This window comes from Erigeron canadensis, chromosome 6 (assembly GCF_010389155.1).
Source record: "Erigeron canadensis isolate Cc75 chromosome 6, C_canadensis_v1, whole genome shotgun sequence".
In the NCBI taxonomy this organism is placed as follows: Eukaryota; Viridiplantae; Streptophyta; class Magnoliopsida; order Asterales; family Asteraceae; genus Erigeron; species Erigeron canadensis.
Genome location: NC_057766.1, coordinates 23350445 through 23371148, shown reverse-complemented (window position 1 = coordinate 23371148; position 20704 = coordinate 23350445). Strand labels below are relative to the sequence as shown.

Sequence of the window (20704 nt, the reverse complement as noted above, 5' to 3'; positions counted from 1 at the left end):
ACGCGCCGTATGAACTCGAGTACAGTTGAAATCATGGTTCATATAGTCACATCATACCTCTCTCATACGTATATACATACAGTATCCTATAATTTTAAAATAATATTTTTATGCCACGTATGAAAGAGAGTACACATGACAACTCACTTTTTGCAGTCATGGGACCCATATCCATGCCATATATATGCAAATCTCTTCCTTTTCACCTTCTTTTACGTTCATTTCTTTTTCTCTAAACTTCCAAAATTTTTCATATTCTCTCAAGTCTTTCATATTTTCTCGTAACATTCTTCTAATTTTCTTTCAACTTTACTCACATCTAAAATGGCTTCTTCATCTGCTCCTGAATAATAAAATCTTTCTTATCTCAACTCCAAAATCTATGATAATGAAGGCATTAATCCTTCTAATCAAGTGTCTTTCCAAGCCTCTAAGCTGGTTATCAAGGCCAATAACTATTTGGGTTCTGAAGAGATCCCTTCAAAAACCAAAGGTTACTTCTCAATGCTTGATTTCATAATGGGATGCCCCGTTAGAAGGGCTATTTATAGGGATCCTAAAGAAATAGCTGTCCACCTCCTGAGGGAATTCTGGTGGACATGTGATTATAAAGTTGCAGATAGTACTATTACTGGTACTGTCATGAAAGGGACGCGTACTATATCTATCTCTGTGGATCTACTGAGACAAGTTCTCCGTCTTCCAAATCAGACTGAAGAACGACCATTTGTTAGACATGTAGAAACAAATGTGTGGAAAGAATGGCTGTTGTCCATTGGGTACGGATCTAATACAGTTCCACCCACACCGGTTCATAGCAACCCACAAAAGAAGTTCTTGCCTGGGGTCTGGAGGTTGCTATTTACTCATGTCATCCAGTGCCTTGGTGGAAATAGTGGCTCATTTGATCAAGCCACTGCTGCTCAAATGCAAATGATCTATGCCCTGGCAAATGGTCGAAATATAGACTTTGCCAGTGTCATTTTTGAAGACCTAAAAGGAAAGGTCACCATAAGGAACAGGTCAAACTCTGTACCATTTTCAAGATTTCTATCGCTGACCTTCAAGCATGAGCTGAAGGAAGAATATCTTCCTGAAGGTGCTCACTATCTTCTCTCTCCAAGGGTGGCAAGCTCTGTATATAAAACCCTTGCTTGCGACCCTGAGCAATTTGACTCCAAGTATGTTGTACTCACTCCAGCTATGAGGCAGGTACTTTACTCTGTATATCCTGATATCTATAAACCTAATCCTGCTGGAGCTGGTATGCTGATAATCCCCCCAGCAACCTCCAAAGCTCCCAAGAAAGCCAAAACACTTGTATCTTCTTCCACTTCACCTCCTGCTGCTGTCCCAAAACAGCAGCAGCGAGTACCAAAGGGCAAAACAACTAACGTTAAGAAGTCCTCACTGCCCAAGGACAATAGAGACCCAGCCAGTCCATCAGCAGCCTTAAAAAAGGCTGCTGACGAGAAAAAGGGTAACCGAAAACAGCCACTTCAAACTTCTGTAGGCGAGGTTGGTGAAGATCAAGGGCCACCCCAGCCCATTAGAGTTGAGTCCACCGAACAAATTATTCTCTCTTCTTCTCAACCCTCTGAGTCGTTGTCAGCAGTCATATCACAAGTGATGCTAAAGACAACAAAATCTACGGCCGATGATGCTTTGGTGGAACAACACACTGAAGCTGAGGCACCCGGTTCCCCTACCCCTCTAAATTTTGCTCTTGAAGAAAGATCAGGTGCTGTTGGTGAAAATATTGAAGGTGATGATGATGTTAGTAATGATGAAAGTGATTTCGAGTTGGGAGAGTTTGTTGCTGATGAATTCCAGCTGGATTCCTCCATCCAGGCTGATAAAATTGAGGCAAGTGATATGGAGGTTGATGAAGAGGTTGTTGCTGATGAAAATGCAGCAGCCATCAATGAAAATGTTGAAGCTGTTGCTGCTGATGAAATTGCAGCAGCTGATAATGAAAATGCTCAAGAAGCTGCTGCTGATGACAATGCAACAACTAATCCTGAAGAATTTGAGGTGCTAACTCCTGCCAAACCTGTCGATTCTCAAATTGCTGACAGGCTGGCCAGAATGGAACACCAATTAAATGATCTCACCAAGGCTGCCACAGTCGCTATTCAACTTAAAACTCATGAAGATGACAGATTGGTGAAGATCTTGGAGAGCTGGTACAGCAAGCAGAACGAAAATACTGCCAGCATCGAGACTCTTAAAGAAAAATCTGTCTCTATGGCTGCTGATCAAGACAAGTTGCGCACTTATACAAATACTATCAAAAAGGATCAGCAGGCCATTCGTGGATTCTCACGATCGCTGTGCAAAATTAGAACTGCTGTAAGGTTCTCATCAAAGAAGGCATCCAGCAGCAGTGGATCTGCTGCTGCTGAAGCAAAAAGGGTTGCTGACCTGGTTTCTCGTCTTACCACCCAGGTTGAATACAACACCAAGGCTATCAATGCCTTGGGAACTACAGTGGCCAGTCTTCCTCCTCCTCAAGTCTCATTTACTGAGGAAGATCGTAAGTGCCAACAAAAGTTGGAGCAAGAAGTTGGCGACATTAAGAAGATGCTTTCCCAACTTCTTCAACAGCAGGCAGCTCCAACAGCAACAGTGGAGGTAGTTATTAATGATACTACCTCCAAGGGGGAGAAAGTTGATGCTGAAGTGATGCACTTGTCAGCGAAGCAGTTAACAAAGCAGTAAATGACATATATGAAGCTTCAGCTGACAAGGTTGCATGTGAAGAAGACACTGCTACGGCGACTGATAAACAAGAGGAACTGGCAATAGTGGCTGTCAGTGAGGACAAGGTTAACTCTCCCCCTGCTGATGTTGATGGGGAGACAAGAATAAATGATGAAGTTCCCCCTGCTGGTACTCAGGGGGAGACTGAGGAAAAGAGTAATGCTGAAGGGGACAGCAGATTATTGTCAAATCTCCCCAGCCTGAAACATTTGAAGCTGAGCAGTTGGAACCAGAAACCATGAAGGCTGCATGGGAAGCTGGGTTCGCTCAAGAAATGGCTCAAGACAGATCTCGTGAGATGTTGCCAATCTCTCATAGACGGTATCTGGCAAACGCTGAAATCACTCCAATGACTGATAGTCAAAGGAAACAGCTCACTGAGTCGTTGCCAATCTTTCATAGACGGTATCTGGCAAACGCTGAAATCACTCCAATGACTGATAGTCAAAGGAAACAGCTCACTGAGTCTGAACTATTCAAGGAATCTCAAGCTGCTGCCACCTCATTGACTGCTGAATCTCTAACCATTCAATCCCTAGCAGGTCATCAACACCAAATGATTGACATTTTAGCCTTGACTGCTGAGGGTAAAACACAAGAAGAAGCTATCAAGGAGCTGGATAGAATAAAAGAAAACTAAGAAAATGAAAAGAAAAACTTGGAATTCATAAGACAACTACCACTCCTTGAAAAAGACCAGTTGGATGCTGAGCAAAGAATGATTCTACAATCAGGTGGTGTTGAAGCTCTCTACAGGCACAAACATGATGAAGTAGAGAAGCAGCTGAGTGAAAAGAGAGCCAAGTTTGATAGTGAAAAGACTAAATGGCTGAAGCATATGAATGACAGGAGGCGGCCCCAAAGAATAGTGGCAGTTGAAGCCTTTCGTGCTGACATGGGCTTAAAGACAAATATGAAGATCTTAAGGGAAGGTGCTGATAGGCCTGTCAGGTATGAAGGTGTCAAGTCAACTACACTAAGTGCCTCGGAATGGGTCGAGGTGTACATGCGAATAAAGGACAAAAAGGCTCCCAGCTACGATCAATTGAAGAATATGATGAGGGAGTACTTTGAAAAGGCAAAAGTCTTTGAAACAAAGTTTAGATGTGACTTGCCTATGCTAAGGCTGGTATCTAGAGCTCCAGCAGCTATCTCAACAACTGCTGGCAAGAAAACAAGAAAAAGAAAAGAAATGCATCAAACCTTGCCAGCAGCTCTTCCTCCTCTAGCTGGTGATGCTACACTGAACCTTCGATTGCCCCCAAAAGCATTTTGAAGAAGGAAGAATATTGGAGTCCCCTGCTGGCATATTCTTCTAAAACTTTCAAAATGATCAACTCTTCTTCAGATTGGTTGAAATTGAAAAAGCATCGACTGGTTTTCTGATCAGCATTAGAAGAAGATTTGCCAAGATGTCAAGTGCTAGATCAGTCATCAGCAAGATTGATGAAGAATTGATGAAGCCAGCAAGAAGAGAAGATCCAGTGCTGAGAATTGCCAAGCAGGAAGATGCTTGGGAGATAGAGGCTGCAAATCTTTAGATGTCAACTTTGTAAAAGCTTTATGCTTAGCTTGTAATTCACTTTGATGATATAAAAGACATCTTTTGTTCATATTACATTCTTCTTACTTATTTAGCAAGTCTCTTCAGCGAATAGGGGGAGATTGTTGAGACCTGGATTCGCTGATAAGACTTACTCGCTGACATGCATAGTCAGCAAGTCTTCAGTGAGTCCAGTAACTCTCTTCAACGGGTTGCATGTTGACCAAAAGTTCATCATGGCGGGAAGCATTCAAATCACATGAAGACAAGAGTCACATTGTGGTTCTTCCAACTGTAACGTGCCTTAAATGGCAAAGATACATGTTGGGACCAAAGCAAGGGTTCTCTCTCTCTCATACCCGATTTGATAAAGAAGACAAGGGCACATGATTCAAGTACCATGAGCCAATTGGATGTCGACAACCACCATTAAGTCACAATCAAAGTAGGCTGTGTTGCCCCAAGTATCCTCCTATATAAAGCAACACAGCCACATTGTATTAGATGTGTTAGTCACCTTGAAAGTGTATATCACTTGTAATTGTTCAAGTTTTTAGTGTGTCTAGACTTAGCAATTACCATTGTTCTTTCGTATTCTTATAAGTCAAGTGTGTAAGATCAACCATGTATTCATCGTTTAATCAATGATACATATGATTATCCTTGCATTGATGTACTACAATTGAACTTAATATTGTTCTTGTTATTTACTTGCTTACTTACTTTCTTGTCTAATTTAATTAAAACATAAGTTGTGCATTCGTGGACCATCAGTTATTATAAGAACTAAAAACCTAAAATAAATAATTCTTGATAAGCATCTAAAAGTGAATAATTAAATATTAATAATCTATCGAGTATTTAAACAATAACAAAAGATTTCTATGTTTCACTTAATAATCAATCTATAAGAACTAAAAACCTAAAGTAGCATACAGATACGAATACTAATAAGTGTGAGAGATTCACATTTGAGATAGGTGCACCACGAAATCTACCTGCCGCAACAAGCTTCTCAATAGCAACATGGAGACCTTCCATGGCTAGAATGTAGAAAAAAAAGTGCCAAAGGATCGCTTAATTGTTCAAGTTTTTAGTATGTCTAGACTTAGCAATTACTTAGTTCATTTGTATTTTTGTAAGTCAAATTGTAATATCGATCATGTGTTTATCGTTTTATTAATGATACATATAATTAGAGTTGCTTAAATCCTTTGCATTTGAACTTGTTATTGTTATTGTTATTTACTTTCTGTTCTTTACTTTCTTGCCTACTTAATTAAAATACAAGTTGTGCATTCGTAGACTGTCAGATTATATGGATATGGACACCATAATTAAAGTAATTAATAATTATTTATTATAAGTGCTATTTTATCAAATGATAATTAATATCATAAGACCAAAATATTTAATAAAAGATATTAGGATAAAACATTTTATAAAAGTTGTCTGTATTATTTACGCATAAATTTTACAATAAAACTTAAAGGACTCTTAATGATATTATATTCATATTATGTATGTAAAATCTGAAAGGAACATGTAAAGAAAGGAAATACAAATCGAATTTAAAAGCAAATATCTAAAATATATATGAAAGTGATAAAGTAAATATATAATTTAACATTTATATTTTACAAAAGTGGATTAAAATAAGAAAATATATATCTTACAATAAAATCATTTAATAAATTATTAGATATAATTATCAATATTATCTAGTAAATATTATATTAATGTAATTTATATTCCACGTACAAAGATAAATAAATACAAAGTGATAAGTTACAAAGATCGACAATTATATTGTCAATGTCTTTTAATTAGTTTTAATGTTCACAGAATATTTAACGTAATTTGTAAAAATTAAATAAATATTAACTTAGATCAAGTCGTTTGTGCATTATATTATAAGTTAAAGGTCATGAATTCTAAACTTGTATTTGTTTTTTTTATATGCTATTTAAAATTGAACATAACAAATGTCCACATATAACATCACATAAGCAAATGATGACGTGACGAATTAATTGTCTCACGAGCATTAAAAAATATAGATTTAAATGTAAATATATTTAAAAAAATATATATTAAAGTTACCAGAAAATGTCAACTAAGTGAAAAGCTTAGTTGGCACGAAAAGATAAATGTCACATAGAAAAAAAAAGTTATCCTCTCTTAGTTATATAGAGAGATATACTCTATGACAACTAGATTAAAGATGATATATACATGATACATCTATATCTATATATATAAAGTAGTAGGGCATAGAACAATGAATCAATTCATTCAACAAGATTCATTCAAATTAGACCAGGATGAATGGGATTTTGTCTCTTGCCTGCCCATGGATTCAGCAGCAGTTTGAGTAGCTTAGGTGTGACAACAGTCATCTGAACGTTTTCCTGAATTACTTTTCCGATCATTTTTAGTGGTTTCGTTTATGTACGCCATTAGTCTTTAAGACTTTATCATGGAATAAATGAATTTATGTTTGATTCGGGCTTTATGAGCATCTAGACTTTAGAAAAATTTTACGTGGACTCGAGAACAGGAAGAATACTAGTTGTCTTGTGGAAATGCCAAATTAAGTGAAATACTTAAAATTTAATCAATTAAAAATTTAATAAACAAATATAGTCATGTTTATATTCGTTGGAAAGCTATTAAAAAGTTACATTCAAATATGTCGACTAAATAATTTAACGAGCCTCGGGTTTTGTAAAATGGTCGAGTCAAACGATCTTTGTGAGGGTCAATGGTGGTCAATTTCGGTCAACCCTAGTGAGATGGAAGAACAAAACCCTAACCTAACCCTAATTCACTCACTTCTTCCTCCCACTTTCACACACACTCCTCGGTTTTGGGTATGAATGTGTGTATATATATCCGAAATCTTGTTAGACCTGAAAAGTAATCACTTATATATGTATATTTTGGTGATGTTATGTATAAATATATGGAGATCCGAAATCTTATACCCGAAATCATTCCAAATCCGGATACTTTGGATCCAAAAACCATGTTCATGTTTAGATTGATGTGTTTCCTTGTATTTTCGATTCATACATAACTAAATAAATCGAGATCTTGTTTAATCCAAAATTGTATGTGTTGTTTTCGAATGATTTCGGTTAGATCTGGTATAAGTTCGAAGGTTAATCGTGTTTTTGGCCTTGGAAATCGGTTATGGTTCATAGATACACCCGAAATCTTGATTTTCGTTTGGTCAACGTTGGTCAAACTATCGGTCAACCTGTTCAACGACGGCTTATTGATAAGGATTAGGGTTTGGGTATTATTTTAGTATTTTAGTTAAAAATTAAAGTATTTAAACAAAGTTAAATTATATTTTAATTAATTTGATCCATGTTTATAATTAAATTCCAATTTTCATAATTATGAAATTAATATGGATATATATATATATAAATATATATATATAAAGACTTATTAGACATAACTATATATATACAAGAATTAAATAGATATGGACATATGTATATATATAAAGATTAAATTTAATATGGACATATGACTATATATATATATCTAAAACGACTTTATAAGGACTAAATAAATTATACATTTTATATAATAATAATCGATGACTTATCGGACTTCACATACTTTATAATGACATTCCATATAAATAGTTGACAAGATATAAACAATAAAACGTGACATTATTAAAAGAAGAATTTCACATGGACAATTTATAAGGACAAAACGCTTATTTTCTATATATAAATATATATATGTATATATATATATATATATATTATGACATTGACAATACATAATGGCATTTCCTAAGACATTAGTATAGGACATAGACATATACAATTAACAGTACTTATTGGGTGACTTGTGGACAATGTAGGACTTTTGGACAGATAGTGGGCTTATTTCAGGTGTATCTGACTGTTCGTGTTCTTGTTCGTTGATCTAGGATATTTATACTTGTGCTGCTTTCAGGTGAGTTTCGTAGCCCCTCTTTTTACATGTTTTGGGGTGAAAAGTATACTTGTTCTTTTTAAACAGTTTTCTCGATTTCTGTTTATGTTCAGTATTGAGCCTGTGCGTATAGAGTTACTTATGCCATTTGACGTGCTTCTGTCTTGTTGTATCTTTGTTTTGCTTAATTGACGTGCTTTTTGTGTGTATTGGAGACTTGAGACTTTGGACTAAGGCAGTTACCGTAAGGCCAGACTTTGAGACATTTGGTTTTATTATGGCGTAACTCTGCTCGTTATATATTGAACTATTACTTGTTTAGACTTAAAAGAATCGACAAAAGACTTATTTCTTTGACTAGATTTTTGACATAAAACCTACGAACTCACCAACCTTTGTGTTGACACATTTTAGTATACTTTTCAGGTGCTCAGGCTAATCAGGGATAAAGACTGCTATGCTAGGCTAGACTTCAGAGTTTAGTGCTCCTTTATTTATTGTCAGATTTTAAGGCTACATGCCTTGGATTATTTCTTTATGGACTTGGTTCTAATAAGCTATTTTAGCACTGCTATGACTTTGAACTCATGTTTTTGGGAATATATTTATTATATTCTATTTCATTTAGCAGTATCTATGTAATTCCATGTCGTGCTATACTTTTCATGACACCTCATGTTTCCGCTAACGGTGGGGTATTACATTAGGTGTTGTGGACTCTCTTGCTTACCGTAGACTCTCCTTATAAGAAAGACAATGAATTTACGAGATCTTGATCCGTTTAGTGCCTTCACTTGTGAACAACAGGGACCCACTCTTCGGTTAGCATGAAAATGCAACTATATGCTTAACGCATTTAGTTCAATGTAAGTGTAGGTAAAGATGTGCTCTAAGAGATAAATTTTTCTATTCCCATCCCGTATCGATCCTAGGATCACTCTATGAATAGGATTGTCCCTTATCTTCTTATCTTATCTGATTGACTTTCCGCGATATTCCTGCTTCTGGAATAGAGTAAGCTTCTCTTTTTTCACTGCCTCTCCTCTGGTTTAGAACCCCCAAATCCACAATGGTCTCCTTCTCTTTTCTATATGAAAGACGAAGATCTGGCTAAGCTTAGGAATACGTTTATTTGCTAATATGATGGCCGGTCATAGTTTAGTAAAGATTTTAAGTGGGTTCGCTTGGACTATGCTATGTATGAATCAGGGGAAGAATCGACGGGGAATCTAAACTAGAGAGGAATATAGAACATCAAATCGTGAAGTCGATTCACCCACACTTCCATTCCTTGTAGAGGAAGGCTAATCCTCATCATCCGTATCTGGGAATCTATATACTAATTCAGGTTAAATGCTTTTCCCAAGATTTATCTTAGGCGGTAAGTGAAGGAACTGTAGGGCTTAGGGCAGCGAGTGAGCCGGCAATCAAATTCTTGGTGGGAATCATCAACTTTATAATGTATTTATGTCACTGAAAGAAAGTGATTTTGTTCCCTCTCTTTTTTTGTAGGATTCCGAGGATGAGTCGGCCCATCCTAACTTCCACTAGCATAAAAGAGTTTATTTAACTCCTGAGAGATTCTATAGTTCCTGAGCTACCCCAATTGTGCTTTCCGTTGTATGCTCGTTTGTTCTTAACTACTTGCCTTGCCACTATTCTAAATTCAATATAGTAAGGTGTTTCTAATCTTCCTCGCAGCAAGACTTCAAGTAGCTAGGCGGGTTTCAGCACATGCTGCATTTAGAATCTCCAAAGAAATTAGAAGCGTCTATTTTTTGGTCGAACTCGCCCAACCCAACTAAGAAGAACCGAACCTGACAAACAACAACCGTTCTCCTCGTCTATCACTCAACCTTCTTTCTGTTGCTTTTCTTTCAAGATCTTTTGCAATACGCAGCAGCATCAACCAATGGAAACACGTAGTCATGGTACGAGGCCAAGAACCCTATACGGGGCAGTGAGAGGAGGTGGCGACCATTCTCAAGAACCAAAAAGAGAAGAAGGGGTCAGGCTCCCGGTGGAGCAGAGGATACGGTTAGGATAACGAACTTGAAACGCGGAGCCCGAGCGTCCGGCGAGCGAGTGGTTAGTGGCCAATAGCGCCCTAGTTGATAACATTACCCGCTGCGGCTGGGAATGCTCTGTAACAACCCTCAATTTCCAATTAGGACTATTTACTTATACTTATCTAGGTATCGATCCGTAGAGGTTTATTAAGAGAATTGTCTTCTAGACATTTAGGGCTTAGTGCTAATTGCCCTCTAGTACAGTGAAATGCCTTAGAAATGCTATAATCAAAAACTATAATCATTCAAGACAATCTCATACTATAATTAGTTCTAATTGAACTTCATGAAAATGTCAACGAACCAAAAATTTAATTTCAAGGAGTTAAATCATAAGAATAACTATGCAAGACTCACAAGATGAGATAACAACCCAAAAATTTCTTATGGATATCCAACAATTCAAACACAAATCTAATTAAAGTACTTTTGAGCACAATAATATAATGACCATCTTGAAGATAGATTTATAAACTATTATGTACATAATAGTAAACTTGAATAATAATAAGTACATAAATATATTGAAACATTTGAATAAGTCTTCCAATTAAAAGATATGCATACAACTTAAACTTATTATAAATATAAACTTTTATAAAAATTCACCAATCATCATACAACTAACCCACTTATTCTTACACCCTCCTCCATGTCTTAAACTCATATATAGATACACATATATGTATCATGAATCTAGTCTTTCTACTATCCAAATACATTACCAAGCACTACACCTCTTTTCCCCAAAACCCTTTAACCAATCAAAAATAAGCTAGTCCTTACACTTCCAAGACAAGACTTGGATACTCCAACTCCCACCCTTCACACCTTAATCACTCTAACATCTCCCAACACAGACACAATCTCTCATTTCTCTCTCAAATTTTCTGCATTTTCTTCTCTTTTCCCCCTCTCCATTTCGGCCCAAATAATCAAGAAAAAGGCAAGAATAAATCTCATCTAACATATAACAATAATAAGGGTTTATACTAAATTAATCAAGGGTTGATTCAAGTAAGGCTTAAGAGTTATTTCAAGCTTGGAATAAGGGTTGTTTAGAGCTTATAGGGCCATGAAATTTCTGCCCAAAATCACTTTCAAAACCGAGTTCATCAAGGGTATAAATCTTCACCTCTTTGTTAGATTAATCTTGTTTATGTTTATATTCAAAGATCTTTATCAAAAGTTTATGTTTTCTTCTTGTTTCTTTAAAAAACACACTTGATGGAGGCAAGTTGATAGAATCTTTCTCATCATGCTCATGCATGTCGAAATCTAGAAGAAAGATTTAAGGATTCAACAAGTTTAAGACACAAAAGTGTTGTTATAGATTAAATAACTTTTAAAGGGATTTTTCCTTTGAAATATGGTCATATTTTTATACATTTTGATGAATATATTTCTGGAGTTTTTCATAAAAATATGTTTATAAGTTGTTGAATTGAAGATGGATAAAGATTTGTTGTTAAAATGATGAGATGATTACATACATGCTTAGATTGGCACTAGTTTAAGTTGTTTTGATTTGGGATTTGAGATGGATCTTTAATTGATGATTTCATATATATTTTGATGTTAAAATACATGTTAATAATCTGGGATTTATGAAGTTAGTACAAGAAATAAGGATTTTATAAGAATTCAAGACAAAACTATGCATAAAAATCACTAACCGAAATCACAAGAACACAAATATAAATTCATCACTTTCATCACATGATTTGTCCATAAAATATCATGAAATAAAATCTGGAGAAAACACTAATGAAAGATTAAGAGATGAATTAGGATGAACAAAATGTATTGAGTTTGCCAAAATAAGTGTTGGGTGAAGCCATAAAGTAAAGGCATGCATTGGGCAAATAAAGTAAGCTGACATAATCCATATTCTGTCTTTGAATGGGAAAACTGGGCGTGTGAGGGCATTTTCAAGAAAAACTTTCAAAATAAAAGTTGTAGAGGAACGAGTTAAGAATAACCACCAACTAGAATTACTCAAAAATACTGAACAGAATGAAAGATCTGAATTTTCTACTGAAACTGGTCAAAACTGTAATTTGGTATAAATATTTTATAAACTTTAACAATTTTTATCTCCTAATCCATAAGGTTTCAGGAGGTCATACTTGGTGGAAAGTAATTTCAATGTGTTTTCAACTTAAAATAAAATCATGGGATTTTTCTAACAATCAGAACATCAAGAACTTTTATAAAACTTCTGATGTCGCAAGCAGTGCCCATTCGGGACAGTTTGTGTTTGGATAATTTTTAAGGACACCAAACATCATCTAAAAATTCATCAAAAATTCACAAAAATACTAGATACATATAAGTCACTGTGTAAAAAATCATGAAGGTCCAAATAATTCGGCTTGACCCCAAAATAGTATCCAACATTTCATAAAAGTCTGAATTAAAAACAGAAGATTTGAAAGGAAACTAACCATTTGTATAATGGGCTAAAAGATGCACTAAAATACCATAAAGGGCTAACCCAGCCCAAATACTAAACCCATAGAACCATAAATCAGTAGGCCCACTTGGCCCAACAAACCATAAAGTCCAATAACCAATATAACCCATTAATCACATAACCCAAATAAGAGTAAGCCCAATAAATAAATTAAGCCAAAGTCACTTAAAAACCCATCACATTTTGGGTCAATTACGTTAAAGGGATAAGCGTAAACATTGTAACGCGAAATATAACTAAGCGGAATGAACATAAGTAATTACGTTAACCAATCTATAAATTGATATCACAAATGCTAATTTATCCTAAAATCGGTTACACATTAAATGATGAATAAGGTTAGTATAAACTAATATGACATTAGCATATGATAACCTAAGATGCCAAACGAAACCACAAATGAAGACAAGTTACTGAAATTCTAACAACTTATAACTACATGTATACTGAAAGTGACCTTTTACACCATCAATCTCTATGATTAAAAAGATGTGAATATTAGCAATACACTTGGATTCCATAATTGGTGACAACTTAATAAAAGTGGCATTTCTAAGCAATGGCTTAAGATAGAAACTTATGTATATTAGTCCTATCGTAGGGATAGGCTTGGCTTTGATATACGAATGAGGAGCATAAGGAATATATAATCAAGGAAGCTATAGATGGGAAGTACCCATTTTGGATATATGGAATATAATGTGTGGCATATCAAGGTGAGTCATAGCCCCCTTTCAATATGTTTAACTATCGGGGTGAAAAGCATGATATATCACAAAATCAAATACCACACAGCTATATATATATATATCAACGTCGTCCATTCACCATTCTCCATAACCGTCGTGACTCGTTTGAGATCCCACCACTACTGGCAAAACACCTCCACGGCACCACCACTGTCGCAACAGTCACCCCAAACAACCACGGAATTGGATTATATCGATTTGGGTTATATATTGGGTGTCTAATAATACAATAAGTCACCATAGAGTGATGTAATGATAAAATAATAGCACGGTAGGTAAACTTAATAATATGGCAAATCATAGGGGCGTGTAATGAAATTAACTTGTAAAACAATTATGACCGTACACTATTTGTTATTGATATCCAAAACATGAGGAGGTGATAAGATTGTAGAGATATTACTTACATCTTAATCTTGAAGTAGAAAAATTCAGAAACTTCCAAGCTTTGATCCATCAAGATTAATTCACACGGCGTAGACTGTTGAATCGATCTGTGCTTTATTTCCATGTTGCCAGTTTTTTAATTTCCTATATATGAGACACACCAATATATATATATATATATATATATATTTATATATATATATCTATCCGATGGGTTTTAAGCATTACAAACTAACTTAAACTATTAAGGGAGCATGCAACCTAAAACAGGATCTATGTTTTCACAATTGAACCTATAACTATGAATACAAAATAAGAACCCTAATACTCCAACTCTAGTAAATAATTGAAACTTAGTAGAGAAAATAAATAAATAAATAAAATTACATACCTTTTAGGTGTTATAGTAAACAACTAAAATTATCCCTCTCAATCTCTTGGAAGCAAGCACCACAAATGTCGTGCCTTTAATGGAATCACACCCGACGACTCAAAAAAATAACTAAGTGTGGATGAACTCTTTAGAGGCACGACATTTGTGGTGCTTGCTTTCAAGAGATCGAGAGGGATAATTTTAGTTGTTTACTATAACACCTAAAAGGTATGTAATCTTATTTATTTATTTATTTTCCTTAGTAATTTTCGATTATTACTAGGGTATTAGAATTTTTAATTTTATGTTCATAGTTATAGGTTCAATTGTGAAAACATAGATCTTGTTTTAAGTTGCATGTTCTCTTTAAAGTTTAAGTTAGTTTGTAATGCCTAAAACCCATCATTAACTTGGTTAACGGTATGTCTGAATCATGCAGGAATATATCGAACTGCAGAAAAAATTTATAGTCTTACATGTGCTGAAGTCTTTGGCAAAATTCCAACAGAGATTCTTGTGAATCCAAAAGACGTTGCACTTGCTAATTATCCAGTGATTCACGTCCATATCGGAAAATGATGACTGGCCTCAACATGTATTCCCCGACAACGATTGATTCTCAACAACCTTCGCAGACTTCAATCGCCTCAAAGATATCAAATTTGGTTAGTATTTCTTACGTTTATAAAACAAATCAATTGAAATCTAAGACATCAACCAACGTGTAAGAATATAGATCAGTCATTTTCCGGCCACCAGTAACCAACATGAAGTTATGTCTTGATTAGCTACTTACTCTTTTTTGAATAAGTTATAAGAGTTTTATATCTGCTAATTACACTTTATTCCAACAATATTGGTAATCACTTTGCATTGCGATATATGCACCCAATGCATCAAGTGAACTACCTGTTTTCTCATTTATTGCTGAAGGTTGGGGAAACGTTGACTCTCAAGTAGTCAAGTGTAGTTTCTTATTTGTGTACACCAAATCTTTTTGAATGTTCATTAATGAAGAAAATTTCAAGAAGTTATGCCTACACCCAGTTATGACCGACCTCGGTGGTCAAGTGGTTTTTGTATGAATGGCCGGTATTGTGTTATAAATTTAGGCCCGATTTAAAATTACAGGGTAAATGAGAAGATGGTGGTTGGTTAATATGACACTCTCTTTAATAGGTTATGGATTAGATATGATATATGAGTAAAATAATTATGACCATACACATTTGGTATCAATATCCAAAATATGATCGGTGATAAAGAATGTAGAGATATTGCTTACATCTTAATCTTAAAGTAAATTAAAAAAAAAAACACAAACTTCCAAGTTTAATTCACACGGCGTAGACTATTGAATCGATCAGTGCTTTGTTTCCAAGTTGCCGGGTTCCTAATTTCCTATATATTATCAGACGCACTTTACTATATGTATATATAAACATTAAGATAAACAAAAACACAGCTTTCTGGTACTAATTAATCATCGTCTTGTCAGATGCTGGGATTGAGTTAAATGATATTTCCATTTTCCATTAAAAAAATAAAATTTAACATCATTCTTAACAAAGAAAATGAAGTTATTTCAAGCTTACTATATATTTATCTTCCTTTCATTAAGTGTTGCATCAAAAGAGCTTGGCCATTACGCCAAGAAAGGGTGCCGTGATAAGTGTGGGAATGTTAGGATTCCGTACCCTTTTGGAATCGGGCCAAAGTGTGCTCTCAACGAATGGTACGTCGTGGATTGCAACTCCTCGACGCCATACCTACATGCACTCAATTACCGCTTTGAAATTGTAAGTGTTAGCTTGATAAATCAAAAAATCACAGTTAAAACACCAAAACCAATATTCTCTAACTGCCAAAATCCAGTTACGAATATCACTCAGATGGACACCATCGATCTTGGTGGGAGCCCCTTCTGGCTCTCCCCACTACACAATACATTTGTTTTCGAGGGGTGTGGTAATGCTGTATTGACAGATAATGGGAGTACTGAGCTAACGGGGTGTTCCACGGCTTGTCTCATTAACAGGACTCTTAGCGACAGAAACAGTAACTGCTTTGGCATAAATTGTTGCCAAACCGCAATTCCTCGTTATCTCAAATCCTACAATTTTAGCCTTAACGAGTTGGAAGAGCAGGGCGGTGATAGAGCCTGTGGGTCTGCCTTTGTGATGGATACAAGTTTGTACACTAATCAAAGCCGATCATCTATTTCTAGCAGCTTGGAAGGAGAAACTTTTGTTCCGATATCACTTCTGTGGACTCTATCACAGAATGACTACGATCGAGTCACTTGTTCATTCTATAGACAATATTTCATAGTCCTTCTGGGTAATGGAACTTCATTAGATACTTGGAAATGCCACCTCCATGATTCATACGAAGGAAATCCTTATTTAGAAGGTGGATGCTATTCATTAACTGGTAATATGTAGTTCAATATTAGTGCATTCTTGGGTGTATATCTTTTTTTTTTTCTTCCCTATTTTATTTATTTTGGCATCTAACGTAGTTTCTCTTGTAGAGGCGACTATGAATGATGTGTGTGCAAAGTGTAGAGCTGATGGAAGCTACTGTGACATCGATTATATATATAACATTGATGATGGTTCTGTTTACAAACAGGACTATTCTTGTGGTAGCAAAAAGAATGATGATGAAGCTGATAATACACTGTTGTTCGTTAGTTTAGGTATGATCGAAGATTTTTTTTCCCAATACGCTCACATTAACTTTTAAATTCTTTTTACTAAAATATTTTTCTATAACTTAAACTAACACTATTAATTTAATATCATAAATTAATGGGAAGGACATTGAAAAAAATCTATGATAGGTTAGACACCATTGAAAATGTTCTAAGCAACTTTGCATGTTGAACTTCATTCAGGTTTTACTATAAACATAGTTGTACCATTTGTTGTGCTAGTGAGCTGGGGATATTGGCACTTAGTCGGGGATTGTATCACGAGAATAAAAGGCAAGAGTCAACAAGAGAGGTTTTTTAAACGCAATGGTGGTATATTATTAAAACAACAAGCCGAAGCTAACCCATCTTTGGTTGATAAAACCATACTTTTCACATCACGTGTGTTGGCGAAGGCCACTGATGACTTCAACGAAAACAGAGTTCTTGGCCGAGGAGGTCAAGGTACGGTGTATAAGGGGATGTTAGCGGATGGAAGGATTGTGGCAGTCAAAAAATCAAAGGTGGTTGATGAAAGCCAATTAGAGCATTTCATCAATGAAGTGGTCATTCTTTCACAAATCAATCATAGGAACGTGGTCAAACTTTTGGGATGCTGCTTAGAGACAGAGGTTCCTATGCTAGTTTCTGAATTCATCTCAAATGGGACCTTGTATGGTAGCCTTCACAGTGATAGTGACGAGTTCCTTTTTACATTAAATATGAGGTTACAAATAGCTATAGAGGTTGCAGGAGCACTTGCTTACTTGCATTCAGCAGCATTAATTCCAATATACCATAGGGACATCAAAACCACTAACATACTCTTGGATGAAAACTACAGGGCCAAAGTCTCTGACTTTGGAACTTCAAGGTTGGTATCAATCGATCAGACTCACTTGACTACCTTGGTAAAAGGTACGTTTGGCTACCTAGATCCTGAATATTTCCAATCCAGCCAATTTACCGAGAAGAGTGACGTTTATAGTTTTGGAGTTGTTTTGGTTGAACTGATAACCGGAGAAAAACCAATATCTGTAGCTAGATTTGGAGAACACAGAAATCTGGCCACACACTTTACGTGTGCTATGGAAGAAGGGCGTGTTATGTCTATTCTTGATGCAAAGATGATTAAAGAGGCTAATGGGGATGAACTTCTTCTAATAGCTAACCTTGCATTGCAATGCTTGAATCCGAATGGAAAGAATAGGCCAACAATGAAAGAAGTATTTACAGAGTTGGAAACCATAAGAACATCACAAATTCCATCAACGGTTCAACCCATTGTCGATAACGTTATATATGGGGAGGAATTATCTCAGCAGCCATATGGTGAATCAACATCAACATCCTTGAGTTGGGATAGTATTAGTCATATAGGTAGATAGTACAGTATGTAATTAGACTTTATGTAATCATAAGTCTATCAAAATTTGAATGTATGGGTAATGTATTCCGTAACCATTTTATAAGTGTATTATTGTAATTTTGTTCTATAATATGTTTTTTTATATTTTAATACAGGTTTAGACTCTATACTAGAGTGCAGTCATGTGCGATGCACCGCCAGAATAGATGTGATTGGAAAAAGTGTTCAAAAGACATCATCTTTCAAATTTGAAACACAAAAACCAAAAGCCAACAATGGCACCAACATATCTTTCAAAAGTAATAAATCATAGATCAATATGGTGTCAGATTTGTGGACACTCCTTGGGGTCCTTTTGAATTGGGGGACAACGGATAGGTCCAGAATAACCGGTCCCTATACACTATCATCCACACCAGTAGTAGCCAAATCCCGATAGTCCGAATTTTTGTCACACCAGAGACAAGACCCATACCACAAATCATGAATCACACATGTTATTGCATAGCCATATAACACAAAACAGGATATTCACACATAACTCACAACTTTCACAGCTTTAGTCCAAATACTTTTGTCGGGGAATGAGTTGTTGGATACCGCTTCAAATAAGCTCGATGAAGACGGATGACCAGGGGAGACCTTTCCACTAGATTACTCTTAACCAATTGTAAGGCATCACCATATACCACAAGCCCGATAACCTTTGCAACTTTCGCACTCACCAAAATGGTAATAACTAATCTTAATCTCCAAAATGTGTTTGGTGCCAACCAGGGCTTCCAAAACAGGCGGCAATATGGGCGCATCCGGAAAAGTATTGTTGGAATTAATTAGTTTAAGACTTGAGGGATACAAAGTGTAAATGGGGCAAAAGAGAACCGATGTGTTTCTTCAGAAAAGGGGTTGGCGGTTTGGGCCTCACACAACAAACAGACACGACGCTCCAAAGAAACACATCAGTTGATGAAGCAACGTCATGGTTAGGGAATAACCGCCAAAAACAACTAGTATAATTAGAAGTAGTTTCATTTTAGTTTAATGTCCAACTTAGTAATCAAATTCGTGTACAGTGATTGAACATAATTTGATTCAATATAATTGTGTGATTCAATTATATACTTTATTCTTCAATTCGATAATCATACTTGGGCATCAGTGGCATCAGAGCAAAGGTTGAGGAATTGAAGATCGACACGCGTCCTTTTAATGTTTATTATAACTTAACTTCGATCATCGATTTATTTTAATAACAATTTATTTCATATTCACGAATCATGTGTAAGACATATTCATATATCTTTATAATATAGTCTATATAGCCAGCGTACATCGTACGGATATTAGGACTAGTAGTGAGACTATAAGAGGATCCGCCAACGGGAAGACTTGCATGATCGTATTCGTTGTTTTTTAAGGGTGGCAAGATTGGTTTTTTAATATTTCAGAAAGAACCTGATGGTCCACGAATGCACAACTTATGTTTTAATTAAATAGACAAGAAAGTAAGCAAGCAAGTAAATAACAAGAACAATGCAAAGTTCAATTGTAATACATCAATGCAAGGATAATCATATGTATCATTGATTAAACGATGAATACATGGTTGATCTTATACACTTGACTTACAAGACTACAAGAGTGCAAAGACAATTGCTAAGTCTAGACGCACTAAAAACTTAAGCAATTACAAGTGACACACACTTTTAAGGTGACTAACACACGAGATACAATGTGGCTGTGTTGCTTTATATAGGGAAAGACTTGGGGCAACACAGCCTGCTTTGATTATGACTTGATGGTGGTTGTCGACTTCCAATTGGCTCATGGTACTTGAATCATGTGCCCATTGTCTTCTATACCAAATCGGGTAAGAGAGAGAGAACCCTTGCTTTGGTCCCAGCATGTACATTTGCCATTCAGGGCAAATTACAGTTGGTTAACCACCCTGTGACCTTTTTGTCTTCATTTGATTTTAAATTCTTCCCGCCATGACTACCATGGTGAAGCATTCGACTTGTTGAAGACGTCTCTTCATCTGCTGATGACTTGCTAAAGACTTGCTGACGACGTGTGTCAGCGAGCAAGTCTTCTTCAGCGAATCCCAGACTTAACAATCTCCCCCTATTAGCTGAGGAGACTTGCTAGATGAAAATTACTTAAGAAAACATAGAGATGGTGGAAGAAGAAGGCTCTTTATTTCATACAAAAGTAATGTTACATCATTTATACTTTACATATGAAAAGTACTCGAGGACGCCATAGCAGCTTCAATCTCAAAAGCTTCTTCCTGCTTTGCTATCCTCAGCACTGGATC

The 20704-nt window shown here is 35.7% G+C and overlaps 1 protein-coding gene across 1 annotated transcript; it reads left to right on the top strand.

Annotated features, from left to right (window-relative positions):
- The first annotated feature begins 15897 nt into the window (after nucleotides 1–15897).
- On the top strand, nucleotides 15898–18440 carry LOC122606134 (wall-associated receptor kinase-like 6). The gene is made up of 3 exons (XM_043779095.1): nucleotides 15898–16735; nucleotides 16857–17024; nucleotides 17223–18440. The coding sequence occupies exons 1-3, from the start codon at nucleotides 15898–15900 to the stop codon at nucleotides 18404–18406; spliced, it is 2190 nt and encodes a 729-aa protein (XP_043635030.1). The 3' UTR covers nucleotides 18407–18440.
- The last annotated feature ends 2264 nt before the right edge of the window (nucleotides 18441–20704 follow it).

What these genes read in the sequence shown, in the direction of transcription:
- LOC122606134 (XM_043779095.1), top strand. Translation starts at nt 15,898, where the DNA reads ATGAAGTTATTTCAAGCTTACTATATATTTATCTTCCTTTCATTAAGT. An exon ending in AGGAAATCCTTATTTAGAAG is followed by an intron (nt 16,736 to 16,856) that starts GTGGATGCTATT and finishes TTTCTCTTGTAG; the next exon opens with AGGCGACTATGAATGATGTG. An exon ending in ACTGTTGTTCGTTAGTTTAG is followed by an intron (nt 17,025 to 17,222) that starts GTATGATCGAAG and finishes AACTTCATTCAG; the next exon opens with GTTTTACTATAAACATAGTT.